The sequence below is a fragment of the Thunnus maccoyii genome, chromosome 13 (assembly GCF_910596095.1).
Source record: "Thunnus maccoyii chromosome 13, fThuMac1.1, whole genome shotgun sequence".
NCBI classification, from domain to species: domain Eukaryota; kingdom Metazoa; phylum Chordata; class Actinopteri; order Scombriformes; family Scombridae; genus Thunnus; species Thunnus maccoyii.
This window is the reverse complement of record NC_056545.1, coordinates 19,580,382-19,599,075: the sequence shown is the minus strand read 5'-3', so window position 1 is coordinate 19,599,075 and position 18,694 is coordinate 19,580,382. Positions and strand designations below refer to the sequence as shown.

The window sequence follows — 18,694 nt, the reverse complement described above, 5'->3', positions numbered from 1 at the left end:
TACCCAAGGCATGAGCTGTTGACACGGCGGATAGGCTTCTATTCTCAAATTTGGTTTTTATAGTCCATGTCTGCAGCTGCCCCTCTGCTTCAAAAAGAGAGAATCAGGCTGTTGTTGAGGCAAGGGTTTATCATTTCTGTCTGACACTTTTTCCACTGGTGTAATGGAAAATGAGACAACTGTTAGTGTCCAAGAAATTATTTCATTTCCAATTATATAAAAAAAAAACATTAATCACAATTAAAATGAACATGATTCATGTCAAGTACAGTTGACCTTGTACGTCATGTCAGTCAAACTATCTACTGTATGATGCTCTGTTTTTCACATCTGTCATTTCAAAGATGAATAACTACCGTATATCACTAACCACGCTGTCAGAGTAGTGTCTCTTATGATTTCTGGAAGGTTTAGAGGCATTTGTTTTGATAATTTATTTTGTGCAATGCAGATAAAAGAGACAGTATTTAACATTGACATGAAGACTAATCTCTACGGAAAATGATGTTAAACATCTGTGTTTTGAAGCTAGAGTGTCTGATGGACTCCTGTGTCTTCATTATAACTGTATCCTGTAGACAGAGCGGACCCTCAACACATCTGGCTTACTGGGTTGATGAGAAGTGCAGTCCTGTGTTTCTGTAAATCTTCCAGGCAAGGACAAAGCTCGTTTAATTTGCTTGGCAAGGACAGACCTGTGTCCAGGCGAAGTACTAAACATTTTTCTTTATGGTGCAACCTCATTCCTGCTGTTCTCTGACTGACAAGGCTTTCCTCGGGCGGTGTGCTGGGCTGAGTCTGGCAGAGTGGAGTGTGTATGGAAATCATGTACAGTAGTTCAATTATACAGGCTTGGGACCATGGACTTTGATAAGTATATACAGTAAACCACATTTCACTTTCTCCATCTAAACTGACCTCTGATTAAAACATGGTACATGCATAGATACAATCTTCATGCAGGGTTTTGAAAGTTCTGTTCTTTAAATGTTGTCATTGAAGATGGAAGTTGACAGTCAAGTGATGGATTGGATTCAAATAAAAGTTTTCCTGCTAAATTATATTTGTAACTAAAGCACAATTCATGAAAATGTGATAAAGCTGTTTATCAAACATATCTTATAGTATTCATGAACAAACCATGTTGTTACAAAACATTGTGCTAAGTTGAACAAGAACATTTGCACAAATAAACTCCTGTCCATTACTACTAACGGATACAATGTTTGGTAATTTTCCATTAGCCAGCATAATGTGAAAATTAGGGAGATCAGTGGACTGTAGGTCATTATGCAGCCTGTTTTTTTTAAAAACCTCATGTCCCATACAATACATTACATTTGTTAGATTACAGAAGATGTTTAATGAAGAACACCTGGAGCATCAAGAGTCTCATGTTCAGTGCATGCTCTTGCTGGAGGCTACTGATAAACCCATACCGCTTGCAGAGTTGATTTTAAATGGCGATATACAATTCAGCCTGTATAATTTTATGACTTTCAGCAAAACCACATTTATGCTTTGCTGTATAAATGAGGGTTTTATTGTCCCAAACCCTTTTGGGACAGTAAAATCTTGAACAAACTGCTCGAGAAATCGCAGCACAAAGATCCATCTTGAGAAAAAACTCATTAAGGTTACTAAGTACCACAGTACAAAGGCACATCTGCCTCATTTCAGAATCTTTGTCTTTATTTTCCAAATTCCATGAATATCATCAGTCACATTTTCCAACAGGAAGCTGTTCACAGATAAAAGTCCACTGTCTAACCAGCGGCAGAGTAATTTTAGTAACAAATAGCTGCTATTGAACTAAAAATACAGGCTTTTCCATTGATCTGTGTTGCATGTGGTCTATTTTAAATGTGACATTTCACTATCTGTGATTCCAATGGAAATCAAATGTACATCAGACACACACCTCCCTTAGTATATGTGTTGTGCAGTACCCTGGAATAATCAAACCTACTTTTAATGGTGATTGGTGCTCTTTAACTGGGCAAATTCATGTTACTCAACTTTTGGATTTAAGCAATTACCACCATTACTTAAGTGGGCAAAAAATGTCAGTAAACGTCAGAGGTCTTCAGCTCTTTCAATGATCGCTCTAATATCACTGTACGAATTAAGCTAACACATAACAGCACATATTTCAGAAGTAATCTAGACAACATCAACAATGAGGGGCATCGCCCTTTAAGTGAAACAATGAAAAGATACAAAGAATGAAAAGATACAAGGGTGTGTACCTGAGAAATCGTTTCCAGAGAGCTCAAATGGCTGGACCTGATGATATGTGACCTCTGGCTCCTGTCATGAGTATTAGAGCAAAGTGACCAGAGGTAGCACAGCAGACTAACATACTCACAACCTACTTGGTTGCAGTAAACAGAGAGCTTTAATATCCACATCTACCGGATTGGTTGCATGTGAATACTGTGAACACTGTTTTGAATACCTCCTTCAAATTGCAGAAATTATGACAGTGACATTTTCACAATAGCTAACTTATATGTTTTTAAATTATTTTTTATAGATAAAACATAAGACGCTATTTGTCATTGTAGGTGTACAACAAAATTTGGTAACTCTCTTTGGTAACTCTCAGAGACCAGCAGCAATAGAAAACAAGATAAAAAATAAGATAACAAGATGAAAACGAGATAATAAAAATGTATTATACAACAAGTTAGATAGTTAAAAACAATACAGAGACATATGGGCATAGGAGTAGTGTCCTCTATCTCTATATTGTATAATACATAAAAGACACTTATGCATGGCAGGTAAACTGTAACAGAGCAGTATAACAGCGCAATGAACAAGGCACTTATTACAACATTGATACATAGTAGTATGAAGATTTTACATTACAGATGTAATATGTATCGTATGTAATACAGTGCTGGAGTGCATTAGCAACAGGTGGGGGTTGAGAGAGGTGAACTTGGTAATATTTACAGTCTTCAGTCATCAGCTATGGGAGGGTGGGGTTTGATGAGCACAATTTATGGCCAAACATTCTTACCTGAACTTTGTTAGTTGTAGATGTATATCACATTGGAAGTTGCAATGGTAAATTTGAAGTGTCAAAATTCTGTTTTTGATGCAAACTTGTAACTGTGCCCCAAATTCATCACAACTGTCTGCTTAAATCCACAAAGAACATGAAAAATGCAGCATCATTAAGGTTTTTCTTTCTGTGCAGACATGTCGCCTTTACCAGGTCAGTGAAGTAGGACAGTCTCTCAAAAAAGAGGACAACGGGGGATAAATTTGGTGCACCTCTATTTCTATGTTTAATTGAAGTCATTACCTATGTATACCTCATTTTGCTTGTCATGCTTTGTTTGTCTTCATTCTGCTGTCATCCTTTAGAGGTGATGCACAGCAAACAGCTGTAATTTGGAGGACTACTCAGTTCAATGTATACATGAAATTGTAAATGTTACACATGGAGGAAGGGAGGGGGTGTTTTTGTGTAAGTGAAAGGGAGAGAGAGAGAGAGAGAGAGAGAGAGAGAGAGAGAGCGTGAGTGAGAGGGGGGCATCTTGGCCAGCCCCTGGTTGACCCTTGTTCACCCCTGCTCTCGTGCTCCGCCCTAGATGAGTCTTCTCCTAAACATGTGTGCAGCTGTCAGCTGGAAGGTTTGTGTGAGTGTTTGTTGTGTGTGCATGTATGTGTGCGTTTGGACACAGATCATTTTTCACATTGAATAAGAAAAAAAAGTTGCAAGAAATTATGGAACATTTCACGCCAAAGTTTCTTCACGTATAGTAAACATTAAAACATTTAGTTGGAACACTGTTTGAAAGTCACACATTTACTGCAGTCTGCTTACAGGATAGAAGACTACAGATACACAATGACACAATTCCATCACCAGTCATGACTATAGCAACACAGCTCAACATTACACAAAAATTGTAAAAAGTGTCAAAATCTCCAGAATTTGCAATAGACTTGAACAGGGTTTGCAGGTTAGCACAGTACTGTAACAGATAAAAGAGCGCTTTCTTTTTGATATACTGTCATCACAACAAACGTCTTATCATAGTGTCAAAATATTTTCTTGTTTAGGAGTTGCTTTTAATTGCGCATGGGTTTGCGGTTGCACACACATAGCGTTTGTGTTGCAGTCGGGTTGCATTTGTGAACAGATTTTCTTCATCAGCTTGTGGATGTTTGCTAAATATTGCCTCAGGTGTTTTTATAGCAGCAAAGCCAGAGTGAAATTCAGCCTGTTTATTAGTCTGAGGCAAAGTTGATAATCTGGTGACAACATCTGGTGGTCACATTAGAGAATTGTTGGCTCAGTCCATAGAGGGATGACTGGCTCCATTGCTGTCTGTCTGTCCTTCTTTGTCCTGCTGTATCTCCTAAAACACCCAACATGCTATTATACATGAACTGTGCAAACTAAACTGTGATCAAGTTTCTGTCTGTACTTGTTAATAACAAGCAGTTTTTCTCTTTCTCTGTTTTCTAGCTTCGGCTCCAAAGTTAAAACCGATGAAGAATCCATTAATAGTGGACGAGGGAAGCAAGTTCACAGTTAAGTGTGAGGCCACGGGGAGCCCTGTCCCGACCTACAGATGGTTCAAAGATGGCAACGAGCTGAAGAAAAGCAAAAAAGTCAGAATAAAGAACAGCATGTGAGTACAAATCAGCCATGTCCTGTGAACCTACACAAACAATGTAAGATGAGAAGAGAAATATGTAGGTACTCCTAATTTAGAAATTAATATCAATATAGTAGAAATTACAACAATTATTTTATATTTAGGATTATAATAGCTTATTACATTGATATATAATGATTTGTACAAAATCTAGTCAAGTTTTGCTTAAAGAAGTACAATCAGTGGCTAATACCTGCTAACTTTAGCTACATATTGTTGTGTGTATAACTGACCTTACAGAGTTAGGTTGCTAACTTCACTTTTGCTACTGCTACACTACATTTTCGCATATTGCAGATAAACATTTCGGTTATTTAATCAAAAGAGTAAAATAAGACATACAGTACATGCACAATACCTCAAACAATAGTTGTTTCCTACTTCTGGTCCCATTCCATGTATTAAGAGAACCGAAGACAAAATTGATTGACAGGAGATTTTTTTTTTTTTTTTTTGTAGTACCGCAGTTCACCACTGAGGCAAAATGGCAGCAAGGCTAACTGGCAGGGCTGTATCCAGCTCTCTAAATAATGCATGGTCCTTTTCCACTCTCTCTCAGGTCAAGTTGGCTAATAATGATGAAATTAAAGCAACTGACTCAAGAGAATCTCTGAAAAATTTAAAAGAAAAACTTATAGAGAAAAATGTAAAACAAATGTAGAGAAATTCACCCTGCTTTTCTCCTGTAATCACCCCTTGTGGCCACAGTGGCTGCTGTTGAGCGAAAGTTACACATGTTCACTTTTGAGGAGAAAATACATAACAGCAAAAAAGAGCTTAAGAAGACTGTATGGAAGTAAACCCTCCCACTGATGTAAGGATATTGACATAGGGTGTAGCTATGAAACCAAGAATCCCTTTAATAATATGCTAGGTAGCTGTAAGACTTGGTCCTATGCTTTTCTCATTGTAAGCAGTTTTTCACCTCCAAATATGGCCCCAGAGTAAGCGATTATGTATCCCTATCAAAGCAGGGAGTTGTTGCCATGCTGCTGCTTGCCCTGTTGTCTGCCTCTCTGTCCCCCATGTTTCCACTTGTTGCGTTTCCATGCTATTTCCTCCCTGCCCTGATTCCCCTGACTCAGCTGTGCGAGTGTTGTCTCCCACAGGAAAAACTCCAGAGTCCAGATCAGCAGAGCAAAACTGGAGGATTCTGGGAATTACACATGTGTGGTGGAGAACCCGCTGGGAAAGGACAACTCCACTGGCACTGTTAACGTCCAAAGCAGTGAGTACAGAGTCCTAAGCAACACGTGAAGTCACACAGATGCACTGGCTTTGTTGTTGTTGTTATGACTGTTCTCTTGCCAATTGATAGATCCAAAGGAGCCATCACAAACAGCCATGTAACAATGGTAACATGCATGAAGAACAACTGTCCACACATGTGACTCTTGCACATTTATCAATGGAACAGTGTGTTGTATTTGGAGGTGAACAGACTTTAAATGCAATGTACTGTGTAAACTCTCTGTTTTTCATTCACTGCATTCTGCTGACAATGTGAAATCCCACAAAACTAGAGATGCACAGCGCTTCAACCGTAACTAGCACACAACAAAAGCAGCAGCAGGATATAGAGTATAAAATCTAAAACATAGCTAAACAAAATATGAAAGTTGTCTACATCTTCAGAGTGTGTGATAGAATCTAACAGGCTCGTTCAGTAGTGGTGTGTGTGTGTGTGCATTGCTGAATTTTTGCAAAGTACTGTAGCAGATGAAAGAGTTTTGATAACAGCTGCTTCCATTTGGTGGGGTGGTGAGTTTGTGTTTGTTCCAAGCGGTGCGGGTGGTGTGTGTGTGGCTGCTGTGGGTAGTATATTGTCTGAGTGGATGGAGCCAGTGTAAAAAAAAAAAAAAAACGGAGATATATAAGGACCATACAGAGCAGATACAATTCATGTAGCTTTGCTTTTGCCTCTTTTCAAGCAAGGACTTGATGTTATCTGGTGTTGGACTGTCAAAGAACTATACGGCAGGTTGTCTGGCACACATGAGTCAGAAACAGCTTGATGTGTTTGAGGAACTGCAACTTCCTGCTGGCACATTGAGTTCACCTGGCTGCTCTATCTGAAGACTGCTGAATAATGTCTCAGGACTTTTGATACTGTGCAGACAAGGAGCTGTGATGTTGAACAGAGAGTCAGTGCAGATAGTGTTTTTTTTGTTTGTTTGTTTGTTTTTTTAATTGAACGTGTATGACGACATATTTGTGGTATTGCAGGTGAAACGTATGTTCAACATATAGGCTGCGTATGAGCAGGGTTAGTGATGCAATCCGAGTCATATATTCACTTTACTTTCACTGCTTTTGAAGAATCAGTGAGTTGAAAATAACGAAGAATGTTCCTCATATCGCCCCACAGAGGAGATACTCTCGTTCTCATTGCTGACCTTGACAGCCGGATGATTCCTGTAGACATCCCACACCGGCATGAGAGGTGTAGCTGGTGAGGAAGAAGGGAGGTACCGGAGTTTAGCCATCACTCAGTGTCCTTGTGTTCACATTCAGGCACAATAATCACTCCCCCTTCTCTCTTAACATTCGTCAAGGCCACCTTTTAGTGCTATTGTTTATGGTTGGCAGACTTAAGCTGAGCAGCATTATTAGAGTAGCAGCTCTTTTCAGATAAAGAAAGGGCCCATTGTGTTTGAAAACACAGAGATCGTCAGTGGTTCCAACATGCAAGTTTGATTTCCAACAAACAATTGTGCAGAAAAGAAAGTCATCCATCTTGTATTTAAATGGGGCTGCACATTGTCTCTTTTTATTCTCTGACATCTAAAAAGCTTCAGTTGAGTTTTATAGCCAGATCGTGTGACTTATACTGTACGCTTGTTATGACACTTGGCTTTATTCCAGTGTAATGATATATATCTCTTTACTCATGAGTATGTAATATTTAAAGGGTCAAGATTCCATGCCCTCGACATGGAGCGCTCGCATGTATGAAAAATTAATTAGTAATCGCAGGGAAACAGTCATGTTTATTGGCAATTATATAAAATAGGTTAAGTCGTGCTCTACATCCTGCAAAGGTCAAGGGGGATCCCTGGTGGTAGCACCTGTTTGCCTGAGTGTTTAATGAAGGCTTATGAACATGTGACTAGTGGCCCTTGAAACTCTATATAATGATCTTAGCAGACAAAAGTTCTGGTAATACAACAGTATCAAAGAAAATATAATATTACAAAGCAATGAGCAAGTGGGCCGAGTCGCACAGTAGTCACAATGGATAAAACATGACTGAGCAATGATATGGTGCACTAGACAGTGTTTTCACTTACAGCACGCACTGTTTTCCAAGTAAAACATGATATGCCGACATCTGGTGCAAAATATGAGACACCTTTGATAAACAGGGCGTTAATACTCAAACCTGATGTTAAAGCACTTGACTGTATATTTTTGCTCATTACTTTTAATCTCATACACATTGGCGCATTTTTTGTGAATGCGTGCGTGTAAACGCAACAGTGTTCTTTCTGTGGCTGTCTGTCAGCACAGGCATCTCCTTAAAGGGATATTCAAACAATGGCATCACTGTAGGTCCTATCGTGTGCCATGATCACTGGATGTCTGTTTCCATGTGTTTTTTGTTTGTGTATGTGCGAATGTGTTTGTTCGCCGTTCAATAAAAAAGTCCCATTGTGTTACAACAGCACGCCTAGTTCCGTCATGCTTCAGGGGAGAAGGCAAGACAGGGCGAATCAGGGGTGGTATGTCCATAGGCAGGGGGAAGGCTTCACTAGAACTACACATGTCAATAAAAGGAAATGGCAGCAAGGAGTGCACATTGCTGGGATTATCATATGCTGATGCAAGGCTGAAATTTGCAGATGTTGGGTATACAAGACACATTTTGTTTGCAGGGAATGTTTGTGACAATAATGGGCTTTCTCTGCCTATGAAAAAGGTTGGATTTTAAAAATAATGAATCAAATGTGCTAGTTGCTGCAGAGGACATGTAATTCTTTCAGGACAAGAACCGCTTTTCCTCCTAAGGTCATAAGAGAAATGGCTATTGTGTTAAAGGGGCTGCAGTGGAGTATGCTTGCCTGCTGCAGTATGTTGCCGAAGCAGCATGTAGCCGCAGTATTATCTGTGTATGTGTGCCTACTAGGGAGGGAGCACGAGGGGAGGGGTGCAGATGTAGATGGACAGAGAGAGCAAAAGAAGAAGAGAGCGTGGATAAAGTGGTGGTGGGGAGGGAGGGGAGTGGGGGGGGGTGACAAAATGAGGGAATGCATGACAGAAAGCAGACAAAGACATTACGGTAGAGAGCGAGAAGAGGATACAGATAGGGGAAAGAGAGACAGACAGACAGGGGGAGAGTGAGAAAAGTATGAAGAGGAGGAAGACAAGAGCCTGCTGTGTTGCAGAGGAGACTTTCACACCCATTTTAGAATGCAGTTAGCGCTTCCTAGCTTTGTCCGAGGCACCTTCCTACTGTATCTGATGTCTACAATCAGGTGCTGGAGGGTCTTTTTCTACCTGTGTTGTACTACTGACAGTATCAGCGTGTATGCATGCTAACAAAGCTTGAACCTTCTTTATCAATGTGAAGTCTCAGGGGAAAATGTAATCATTCGAAATATCGGCTTTCACCCTTATTTGGACAGAAGGAAAGTGAAAGCTAATGATCACAGATAATGAAGTCCAACAGCAGCACAGGAGCATCATCTTAACCCCTCTAACACGAGATACAATGTAGCACATGGCTGTGCCTGCCTGCCTGCCTGCCTGCTGTCTGTTCTGGTGGAGGCAGACTTTGGGAAACCATCACTCAGCTCCACCACATGGTGAATTCAGGCCACCACAACGCAGCTCGGCAGCTCACTCAGACTCCTGCACTGTATCAGTCAGTCAGTTGATTTAACTCATTATTGTGTTTGTGTAAGTTGGAGAGTAGTGGTGGCTCTTGATTCATTTTTAAATATTATTTATTCATTTATTACCCTGTGTGTGTGTGTGAATGCAGAAAACTTGATTGAATTCTCCTTTGCATTTGCAAGGTTTGTGATGTGTTTAAACAATAATACAGAAATTCTGTCATGAATTTTTTTGCTGTACAAAACAAAACAAAACATTGTATGAACGAGTTCAAACACAGGTAATTTGAGTTGCATGCCATCAATTTCATAAGGAGTGCCAGACAAATCTGACAGTCAGCTCGGAGGTGTGATGAAATAGAAGTTTCCTTTAACATTGCGTAAATAAGAACTGCTCAATTTAATGCAAAATACGCCATATAAAGCAGTATGTTGACAGGAAGGATCACTGCCACTTGCTGTAAAAAGCGGAAAAACATATCAACCTTTATTGATACTACACATAACAGCTGGTCAATACTCCAGTCCAGCCGACCCATATCAATATTTGTGCAGCAAGACGAATGCGACAATCTCATAACTCTGAGCCACGTTGTTGTGGAGCGTGGTCTGCAAACTGCCTTAGGCGGGAAAAAATAAACTGGCCTGTTCAGGTCAGAACCTAAACTTTAAGTGAACCCCTCATGCATTTTAAAGCATGCAGGACATTGTGGCTTCATGTCAGCCAGTTTGCGGTTTGCCAATAACAATGAATGATTGGACGTGTGTGGGGAATTTACTCATGTGTCTTTGTTTGACCAGCAGAAGAGAAACGTGCACTGTCAGCTGATTAAGTGCCAGTTACTGTATAATTATTCATCGCAGATGGTTGGATGTTTTTGCTGAGTTGAATGTTTAAGTTGCTTGTTATCACTGTTTCTGCCTTAAGACTCATTTAATAATCTCTCCTTCTCTTTGGCTGCATTTTAGCTGCTTTGGAGGTTTGAAACATGTCCAATCAGTGGAAAATTTTTAACAGCCTTTTCTGAATCCTCAAGACTGTCCTCCATGTTTTATTGTTGACATTTTGCCAACTTCGTCATTGTGGGGACCAGTATACAGCACGTGTGTATGGGTGTCTCCTGGTGGTCTAATATCTTATGTCCTTTTAGCAGTTTCTGTAACAATTGCTGCCTTTTCTAGAGTGGTGTTTTCAGTCTCATGCCCAACCCCCAAATGTAGGACCAGGGACCATTTGTTGTCCATGTGGTCTGACCTCTACCCTGTAATCAGTCTGGCATGGTAAGACCTGCTGGCCTTCTGCAAAATGGTGTAGTATATCATCGACTGTTTTCTATAAGGCCAGTGTGAAGGAGCAACACTAGTCAAAGTTTGCTTGGCTCCACGTGGCTTCAGATTAAGGCCTCCCATTATCCTACAGGCTGCTGTGTTGTGATAAGCGCTTGTGAGGCAGCCATGTGTCTACAGGCTGCAGGTCACATCCTTGGGGGGTGCTGTGCACAGCTCCACTGAGAGAGTGTGTGAGCGTCCAGGAATGTGTTGATGGAAATCACAGCTGAACATATGATTGCTCCAACCTCAGCAGTCATGCTGGGGCCCACCAGCAACAATTTCGTGCATGCACGCCCACATGCAGGCCCACACACACCACACACACACACACACACACACAACCACACATGCACGTACCTTTACATGTTTTCACTGCCCCTCCTGAAGCCAAACACAGTCACCCCTGTCAACAAAGTAATGCTGAACTAACAAAAAAAATACCTTATAGCTTTAGCATCTCAGTGATACCATGGTATCCTCAGTTTGTTGAGATACAGAATTTATAAGGTGTCCCATAGGCACAGTAGTTTGTTCCATCACATCCCACACGTGAAGAATCTGACTTCAGGCCATTGCCAACTTCCATGTATCATGGACAATGTTAACCTCCTTAGCACTGCAAATTATTCAGCTGAAGAATCCATAAAGAATATATTGATTGATAACTTTAAACACATTTGTTGATACTCTAAAAGAATAAAAGTGTGCATCTCATTTGTAGTTATGTGGTACTCACTCTATCAAGGGACCTAAAGTATGTTGGAATACCAGACGACAACTTTTTTGCATTTTTAGTAAGCAGTAAAATCACCCATCAATCGAAATTTAAACAGACGTTTCCCATTCCAAGAAACCCGCACCCAAGTTTTACTGTAAGTAAAATAAAACAATATTGTTGTGATAATTTCAACCATCAAAATATTGATTAATCAGTCGGTTTTTACTGTTATTCTTAGTTGTCAACATTTCCGTGAAAAACTAGACTGTTTGCGGCCTATTGTCACATTTTAGCGTAGACATTTGAAGTCTTTCTCTATCCGATGTCTTATACTCAGGTTCATCCCACAGACAAGTAGTGAAAGAGAAAATCAGAAAATGTTATGTTACGCTTTGACTCATGTTGTATACAGTATGATTCAGTAACACTGTAGACTCACAGAAAGCAATTACAGTATTTTATGAGTTTTTCAGGTTAAATATTACAGAGAACATAATCTAATAGTAATAAACATAAATCGTACCAAAACGCCCACATCTTTTTTTCTGTTTCCTTCCAGTAAATCTTATTATCTGTTCTACGTAAATGAAACATAACAGTAAGCACTACTTTGAAATGTATAAACAACAACTTCCTTCACTCCTTCTATGTCTCTCTTTGGTCTGCTTACTAAAAATGTACTCACTCTTACTACGCAAGCGACAAGATAAACTCACCTCTATTGACGTTAAAGGATGTTATTTGTGGCCGTGGCTGAATGTGGAGTATCTATAAGCCTGTCAATTCTATTGATTGGTGTGGGTAAGCAGCAGCGGCAGCCATGTCTGAGAGGAACAGGCCTTCACATCTGCCAAGTGTTGTGTATTTACAAGCCACTGGAGAACAGCTTGTCAGGCTCTGTGGATCAAGCCGCCGTGCTATTAGTCATGCCCACTTTTTCAAAATTATCTTCAGTCCTGGGGTCTTGACAGGCATTCCACCGAGGTGGCCGTCTGATTGCACCAGAATCTCAGGTCTTGTCACTTGGCGTGTTTGACCATAAAATCAGGATCTAGTTCAGGCTCTGTGGAGCAAATAGGATGTTGTAATCTAAAAGACACACACAGCACGAAACAAATTGTTGTTAGCAAGCAGATTGTGGTTTTGAAATGCTGCTGAATGTGTGCCATTTCAAATTAACAATGATTTAAGGAATTGATCCTGTTCTTGGCCTTTGAAAACAAAACAACGAAGTGTTTTAACAAGTTGCAGTCACCCTTGTTAGCGCAAAGTCCTCACTTCTGCATGGTATTCATAACAGACCTCCAGTCTAATTTATAATATCCCAGAGATATAAAAAAAATCTGGATCTTTGTTGCTCTAGCTTACAAGTGTTTAAACAGCTTGCGTATGTGTACGCCAGCTTGCCACAGCACAAACAAGTAAATGAAGAAGGTGGAAATAACTTCTCGCTCGCAGTCAAACAAACAAGAGGTCAAACACAAAAAAGGTCAAAGATTTAAATGAGCAATATCCGAGCAACGGCGCCACACTTACCAGAGAACACTTTAAAATTTAATGAATTCGTTATTTTCACAGTGCGTGCTAAAATTACATCAACTGACATGAGATTGTTTGTAATTCCCTCTGACATCACGTCTTACCACATGACAGCTGGAGCGTGTCAGAGTTCAGACCCTGTTTTGAAGTTCACTCGCAATAATGTTTAGTGCTTGAGGCGGCCGCAAAAAGCGTCACTTCACCCACGCTGAATTTGTTTTTGTTTACTGTTGGGGCCTTTCTGTATTAGTGGGCAGCATCCGGTACAGTGGGAAGATCCCGAGTAAATGGGAGAGAGTTTATGTCATGAGCGGATGAACACCCACGACAGCGTAAGCACACATCATGCACTCATGCAGCATCGCTGAGCCATCGGGACACGGCTTGTGATGCTGCAAATGGGTTCAGTGTACGCACACAGCACAGGACTGAGGAAGACTTGAACTCTACACTTTGAATATCATCCAAAGGAATAATAAATCAAAAGGAAATACTAATTCAGGATGAATATCAAGCAACTTAGGATACTTCAACAGAAATTTCTATGAGGCTTAGCAGGTCATTGGGTGCTTGTAATGTCTGTAAGAAAAGAAACATCTCCATATTTCAGCTGCTCTTTGGCATCTAGGTGTTCATATTTTCATAAGCTTTTAAGCCTGGGCACTTGTGTTTTGATTATGCCTGTAATTATTATATTTGGTTGCACTTTATATGTGCACCGGAGCAAAACCTCTGCAGCTACTATGAGGCACGTTCCTAAACAGTGATTCAAATCAGAATTAGAGTACATCATTTTTTAGATATGTGGTTTCTTGCAAAGCATCATAACATTTTATTGAGCAACTCCAACAACCTCAAGTTACTGAAGACCAGTGATGTTAGGTGGTTGACACATAAAACATAAATCATCTCCCTAATATGTCAGTAATTCATTGCTCTTTGACAAGAGCTATGCGCAATATGAGTTACTGGCCTTGCTATGTACGTGCAAATGTGTTACAGAGGAGACAGCTGCTGAATCGTATCATTATAATACTCTGAATCAGAGAGAAATTAGTAAAAGATATGAAATGACTTAGAGAAGTTTCTCAAAGTATCATTATGTCTTGCTTGCTCTTTTAATACACTTTAATCCCATCAATCCAACGTGATAAGTGGGCAACCTCAATGAAAACGTTGCAAAAACAACTAAGTTATTGCAAATCAAAACACATCTCACTTCTTAGGATATCCAGTAATCTCGCTGTGTTATGTGGGACAGTTAAGCCCTCAGTGTGAATGAGTGAGGATATTGCTATGTGTGTGGAAGGAAGCAGCTGTTACACTTGAAAAGCTGAGTGATGTGAGCAGGAGGTGACACGAGGTTTTGCTGTGTGTGTGCAGGGCTTTGTTAACTCTTACAGGGCCCGGGACAAAACTTATCTGTGACTTAATTTAATAGCATAATAAAAGATTCCCTTTCAGCCTCCTCCCCCCCAGCTGTCCTGGTGGTCTTTGCCTGATGGTGACCCTAACTGCGGGTGACGGTGCAGGATTCCGTTTTAACTTTCCAAATAACTAGCAAGCAGTGAGGTTTTTTGCTAATGCTTTGAAAGAGGGAAAAATCATTGCCTGAAACTCTTTCATTGCGTCATAAAGGCTTGTTTGTACTGTGTCAGTGATAATTTGCAGTTGCTTCGAAATCCAGTGAATAGAGCCAGCACACTGAAAATGGTTTCGTGAGTAAACTATTGTTCACTCACATCAAACAAAATCCCTGCTCCTCCCATTACTTTGCATCTTTCAGAATAGGATGTGAGCAATCCCGGGTGTGTTCGCACGTTTTAAGGTTATCTTTGAGCACAAGAGGAACATATACTTACCATTCCATTGCTTAAAGTTCAGGGGCGCAGTACTGTAGTTTGGTTGCCACAGCTGTCTTTCATCCTAAACCTCCCATTACTCCATCACACTGCTTCCTTTTGTTGGTGATTTTGCAACTGTATACATCACGTCCTGTCGGGGTGAGTAAGTTCTGTATGAGTAGCCGGTATGAAGTTACCATCAGCAGCGTGGACGCCATTTCCTTTTGAGTGTGTAGGTGTGAACTGTGGACAGAATAGACCTTGCTTTAATCACCAGTACACTCACAGTGAACTCATCCTTTAGTATACAAGAGCGCTGGCAGCCTCAAACAAAACAGCAGTGCTCTGTCGCCTGTTTCCAGGACGTACATCGAGTGTAGGTGGTGTGTGTGTATATGAGTGAAGGAGGGCTGCAGCACACACGTATAAGCAGACTTTCAGGGAATAGCAGAGGGAAAACCTTTAGTCCTAGCAGCTGGCCACTAGCTGTGAGCACAAGACCCAAATAAGGAGCTGTGGTATATGTCTTCTGTATCTGGTACAAGGTTGCAAAGTCTGCCCTTCCTCAGAAATGAGGGCCAGCTGTTGAGGATGAAGGACGATGAAGACATGTGGAAACTTCACATTTTGTCCTTGAAAGTGATGAGATTATCTAGTTTATAAAGTTTTATAATCACTTTTGACATCTTTGGCAATATGGCCACTTGTGACATTTAAGTGTCTGTTTTTGTTAATGGATCTGCAAAACAAATTATTCAACAACTAACTTGTTGAAGTGAGAACGCTTATTCCCACATAAGGCCTGGTAACCTGTCTCTCCTTCCAAAAACAGTCTAGTCTTGATGCTGCTGGTGTGCAATCCTGGAACAAATAGTGCCCCTTGGTGGTGTGTGCTTGAGTTTAAGCCAGAAAACAAATAATTTAAATAATCAGTCAAAATATTTCAAACTTTCAAGCTATTATTCTAGGAGTTTGTGTGATTACAATTAAATCAGAATAGCTGTCTGTGATAAGCAGTGATAAGAAATGATGACGCTTAACTTAAATCATTCAATACAAGCAAGTCGCCAGATTATAAATGTGTTTACTTTGATAAGTGCATATATACACTGTGATCAATCTCTGTACGGTGGCAAAACAGCACCAGCAAACACAGACAAAATGAGGACTAATTTTTGAGGGCACGCAAGTTTTGGTTTATCTGTAATAATACATATGAACACACAAATATAACTTAGTTATAACTTTGATTTGGTACAGGTTGCATCACTAATTTGTTATATCAGTTGGTGAGAAAGAGTAACAAAACAGAAACGAGTTCATATAAAAATATCATAATGTGGTCACTGAACTGCTCAGGTTAAACAGAGATGGCACCAGGCTGATTGGATGACCATACATGTCCCACCCAGAGACATGTGGTGGGATTCCCCTTTTACTAGAGTGATCGGGTTTGTTTGTGATTTCTTTATTTTTTTTCTGAGCATGTTCATCCATGTAGGAGTAAATTGGCAGCGTCATTGAAAGCTTTCTGCAGAAGTGTGCTCTCTCTCCTCCTCACCTTTTTGCTACTCATCTGTGATTATAGTGGCCATACCTACTGCATAGTACCAGTTGGAAAATGGTGCGAGCTCAAGGATGCAGAAACGATAAGTTTCTCAGGTCAGGGTGAGAACATGACAGCAACAGGCATCCTCAGACTCCAAAAAAAGGAAGCAACAGCAGTGGGGAAACCACCCTGAGCCTGAGCTACTTCTGAAAAGAGAGATCAGGAAACAGCCCTGTCTGGGAGCGTGCCGTGGAAAACGCCATGTGTCGCACTGTTTCCAACCGCACACATTCTGGTGTCCACCAGCGGCCATTCCAGCGCCCGTTTCTGCACCCGCACCATACCCTGCCCTGCTTAAGTGCACTTTGCTTCTTTGCAGTGCATGAGCAGCTGTTGTGCAATAACACACTGGGCTGCTCTTTGATTTCACTTCAGTGCTGAGACGATTGAGGCAGGCAAGACCAGGCATATCAGCTATGTGACTGAAAAATGGAAATAGGAGTCAAGAATATAAAAGAAGACACACTGGTTGTGGTAGTGGCAGTCTTGTAGAAGAGTGGGTGGTAGATTAATGTTCCTGGCAGGCTCCATTTTGTTCACTTCTAAACATTCCTGTTTCATACTGAAGGTGTTTGAATTGTGGATAATTTCCTATTGAAAAAAAGCTTTAAGTGCACTCTCATTCATAATGGCTTCTTTCGTGCGACCTACCTACAGTAAATAGTAATTTAATTCCTCTTTGGGTTTGACATGAAATCTCTCTTGCTCATTTTGAACTACGTGCAAAATGCTTGAATACATAGATGCTGGATGTTGCCATTGACTGGGTGTGCCTATACTGTATGTGTGGAAGTAGGTGCGTGCTTGTTTTTTGTTGGCTTTGGCAAGCTGAAATATGTTCCAACTTAAGATCCTGTCGACAAATCTTCTTTTCTCAACCCTCCTCCTAAATTACTGCTCTATCCATCCTTTTTTCTGGCCTTTATTTCTGTTTTTTTTTTTCTTTCATTGTTGCTACATTTGTCAGCACTTGATCTCCTTTCAAATTGTGTTGTGATTTTAAATCTGTAAATGAGAACATGCGTGCCATTTATTATTTAATCAACGAAATTCAAACACCAGCGTCTTTCATAAGCAAGCTGATCCTCCTTGTAGCTTATGTCTGCAAGCAAGGTCCCGACATGTATCTTGCTTTGTTATTGGTGTAATATGTCTTTGGATCTGGTTTCTACTAAACTACTCAATACTACAATATAAGTAGATGAAACCCGCATATAAAGCATTTTCTTTCCTCTTCTGTCATGCATGCATCATCTTTACTCTCACTGAACATCCTCATTCACCACATCAGACCCGGCTGTCAACAACATCGTATTGCACCGAAACCACACTTCCCAATCTGGCAGTTTGTACTTTATTCTTATCTGTTAATCTTATTTATTCATTCCATTTAGAACAAACAGGTTTTGCAGAATGGCAGAAGGGGAAAAAAGTAGTCAAGCATAATGCACAGTCCACACAAGTGTAGCAAGAATGCATGCAATATGAATTGGCCTCTAGTATAGAGATAAAAGATCTCGGTCCCAGCTGTAACAGGAGACATGTCAGACATTCCCTGCCAAGAGTCGGGAGGTGAGGGGAGGGGAGAGGGGGGCATTCACTGCTTTTTTTTCTGGTACATAAAACTGACTTTTGGAAAAGCATGTCTAGGTGGCAGAGCTATTACAGATACTACCCTCTTTATGTGTCTGCTGAAGGGTCTATACTGAAGACGTTTATCATTTTCCCAGATTTTTATGGTCTCGGGTTAAATTTGTCTCCTTGTTTGAATTGTGATGATTTACATGATCTGATAAAAGAAAGAGTTAAAGCCCTCGTGTGGTACTGCAGTATGGTGCCACCTGTTGATACAGTACAACCAAACTAACTCCTCTATTTAGGTGATATATTTATTAAGTGGATTTTTTTGTCATATATAACAGTTGCGCATGTATCTGATGTTAGAAAAAGTTCCTGTACATTTTAAACATAATTAAACATTTACATGGCCGATAAATTGTTCAATGAGAATGAAAATTTTTTGGCTCTTGGTGTCCCTTTAGCTTCCTTGCTTCACTGCAGAAATGTATTATTTTCAGAGATGGACACCGTCTGCACACTGTTCTCGCTCACTGACATACTCCCAAATAGGGTAT

The 18,694-nt window shown here is 40.3% G+C and overlaps 1 protein-coding gene across 2 annotated transcripts in view; it reads left to right on the top strand.

The window, feature by feature from the left end:
- The window catches only part of nrg2a (neuregulin 2a), a 75,242-nt gene that overhangs the window by 31,269 nt on the left and 25,279 nt on the right, over positions 1-18,694 (top strand). For both annotated transcript variants that reach the window (XM_042430372.1, XM_042430374.1), the window contains exons 2-3: positions 4,490-4,655; positions 5,792-5,910. In XM_042430372.1, coding sequence (XP_042286306.1) covers positions 4,490-4,655; positions 5,792-5,910 — 285 coding nt within the window. The remainder of the gene's footprint in view (positions 1-4,489; positions 4,656-5,791; positions 5,911-18,694) is intronic.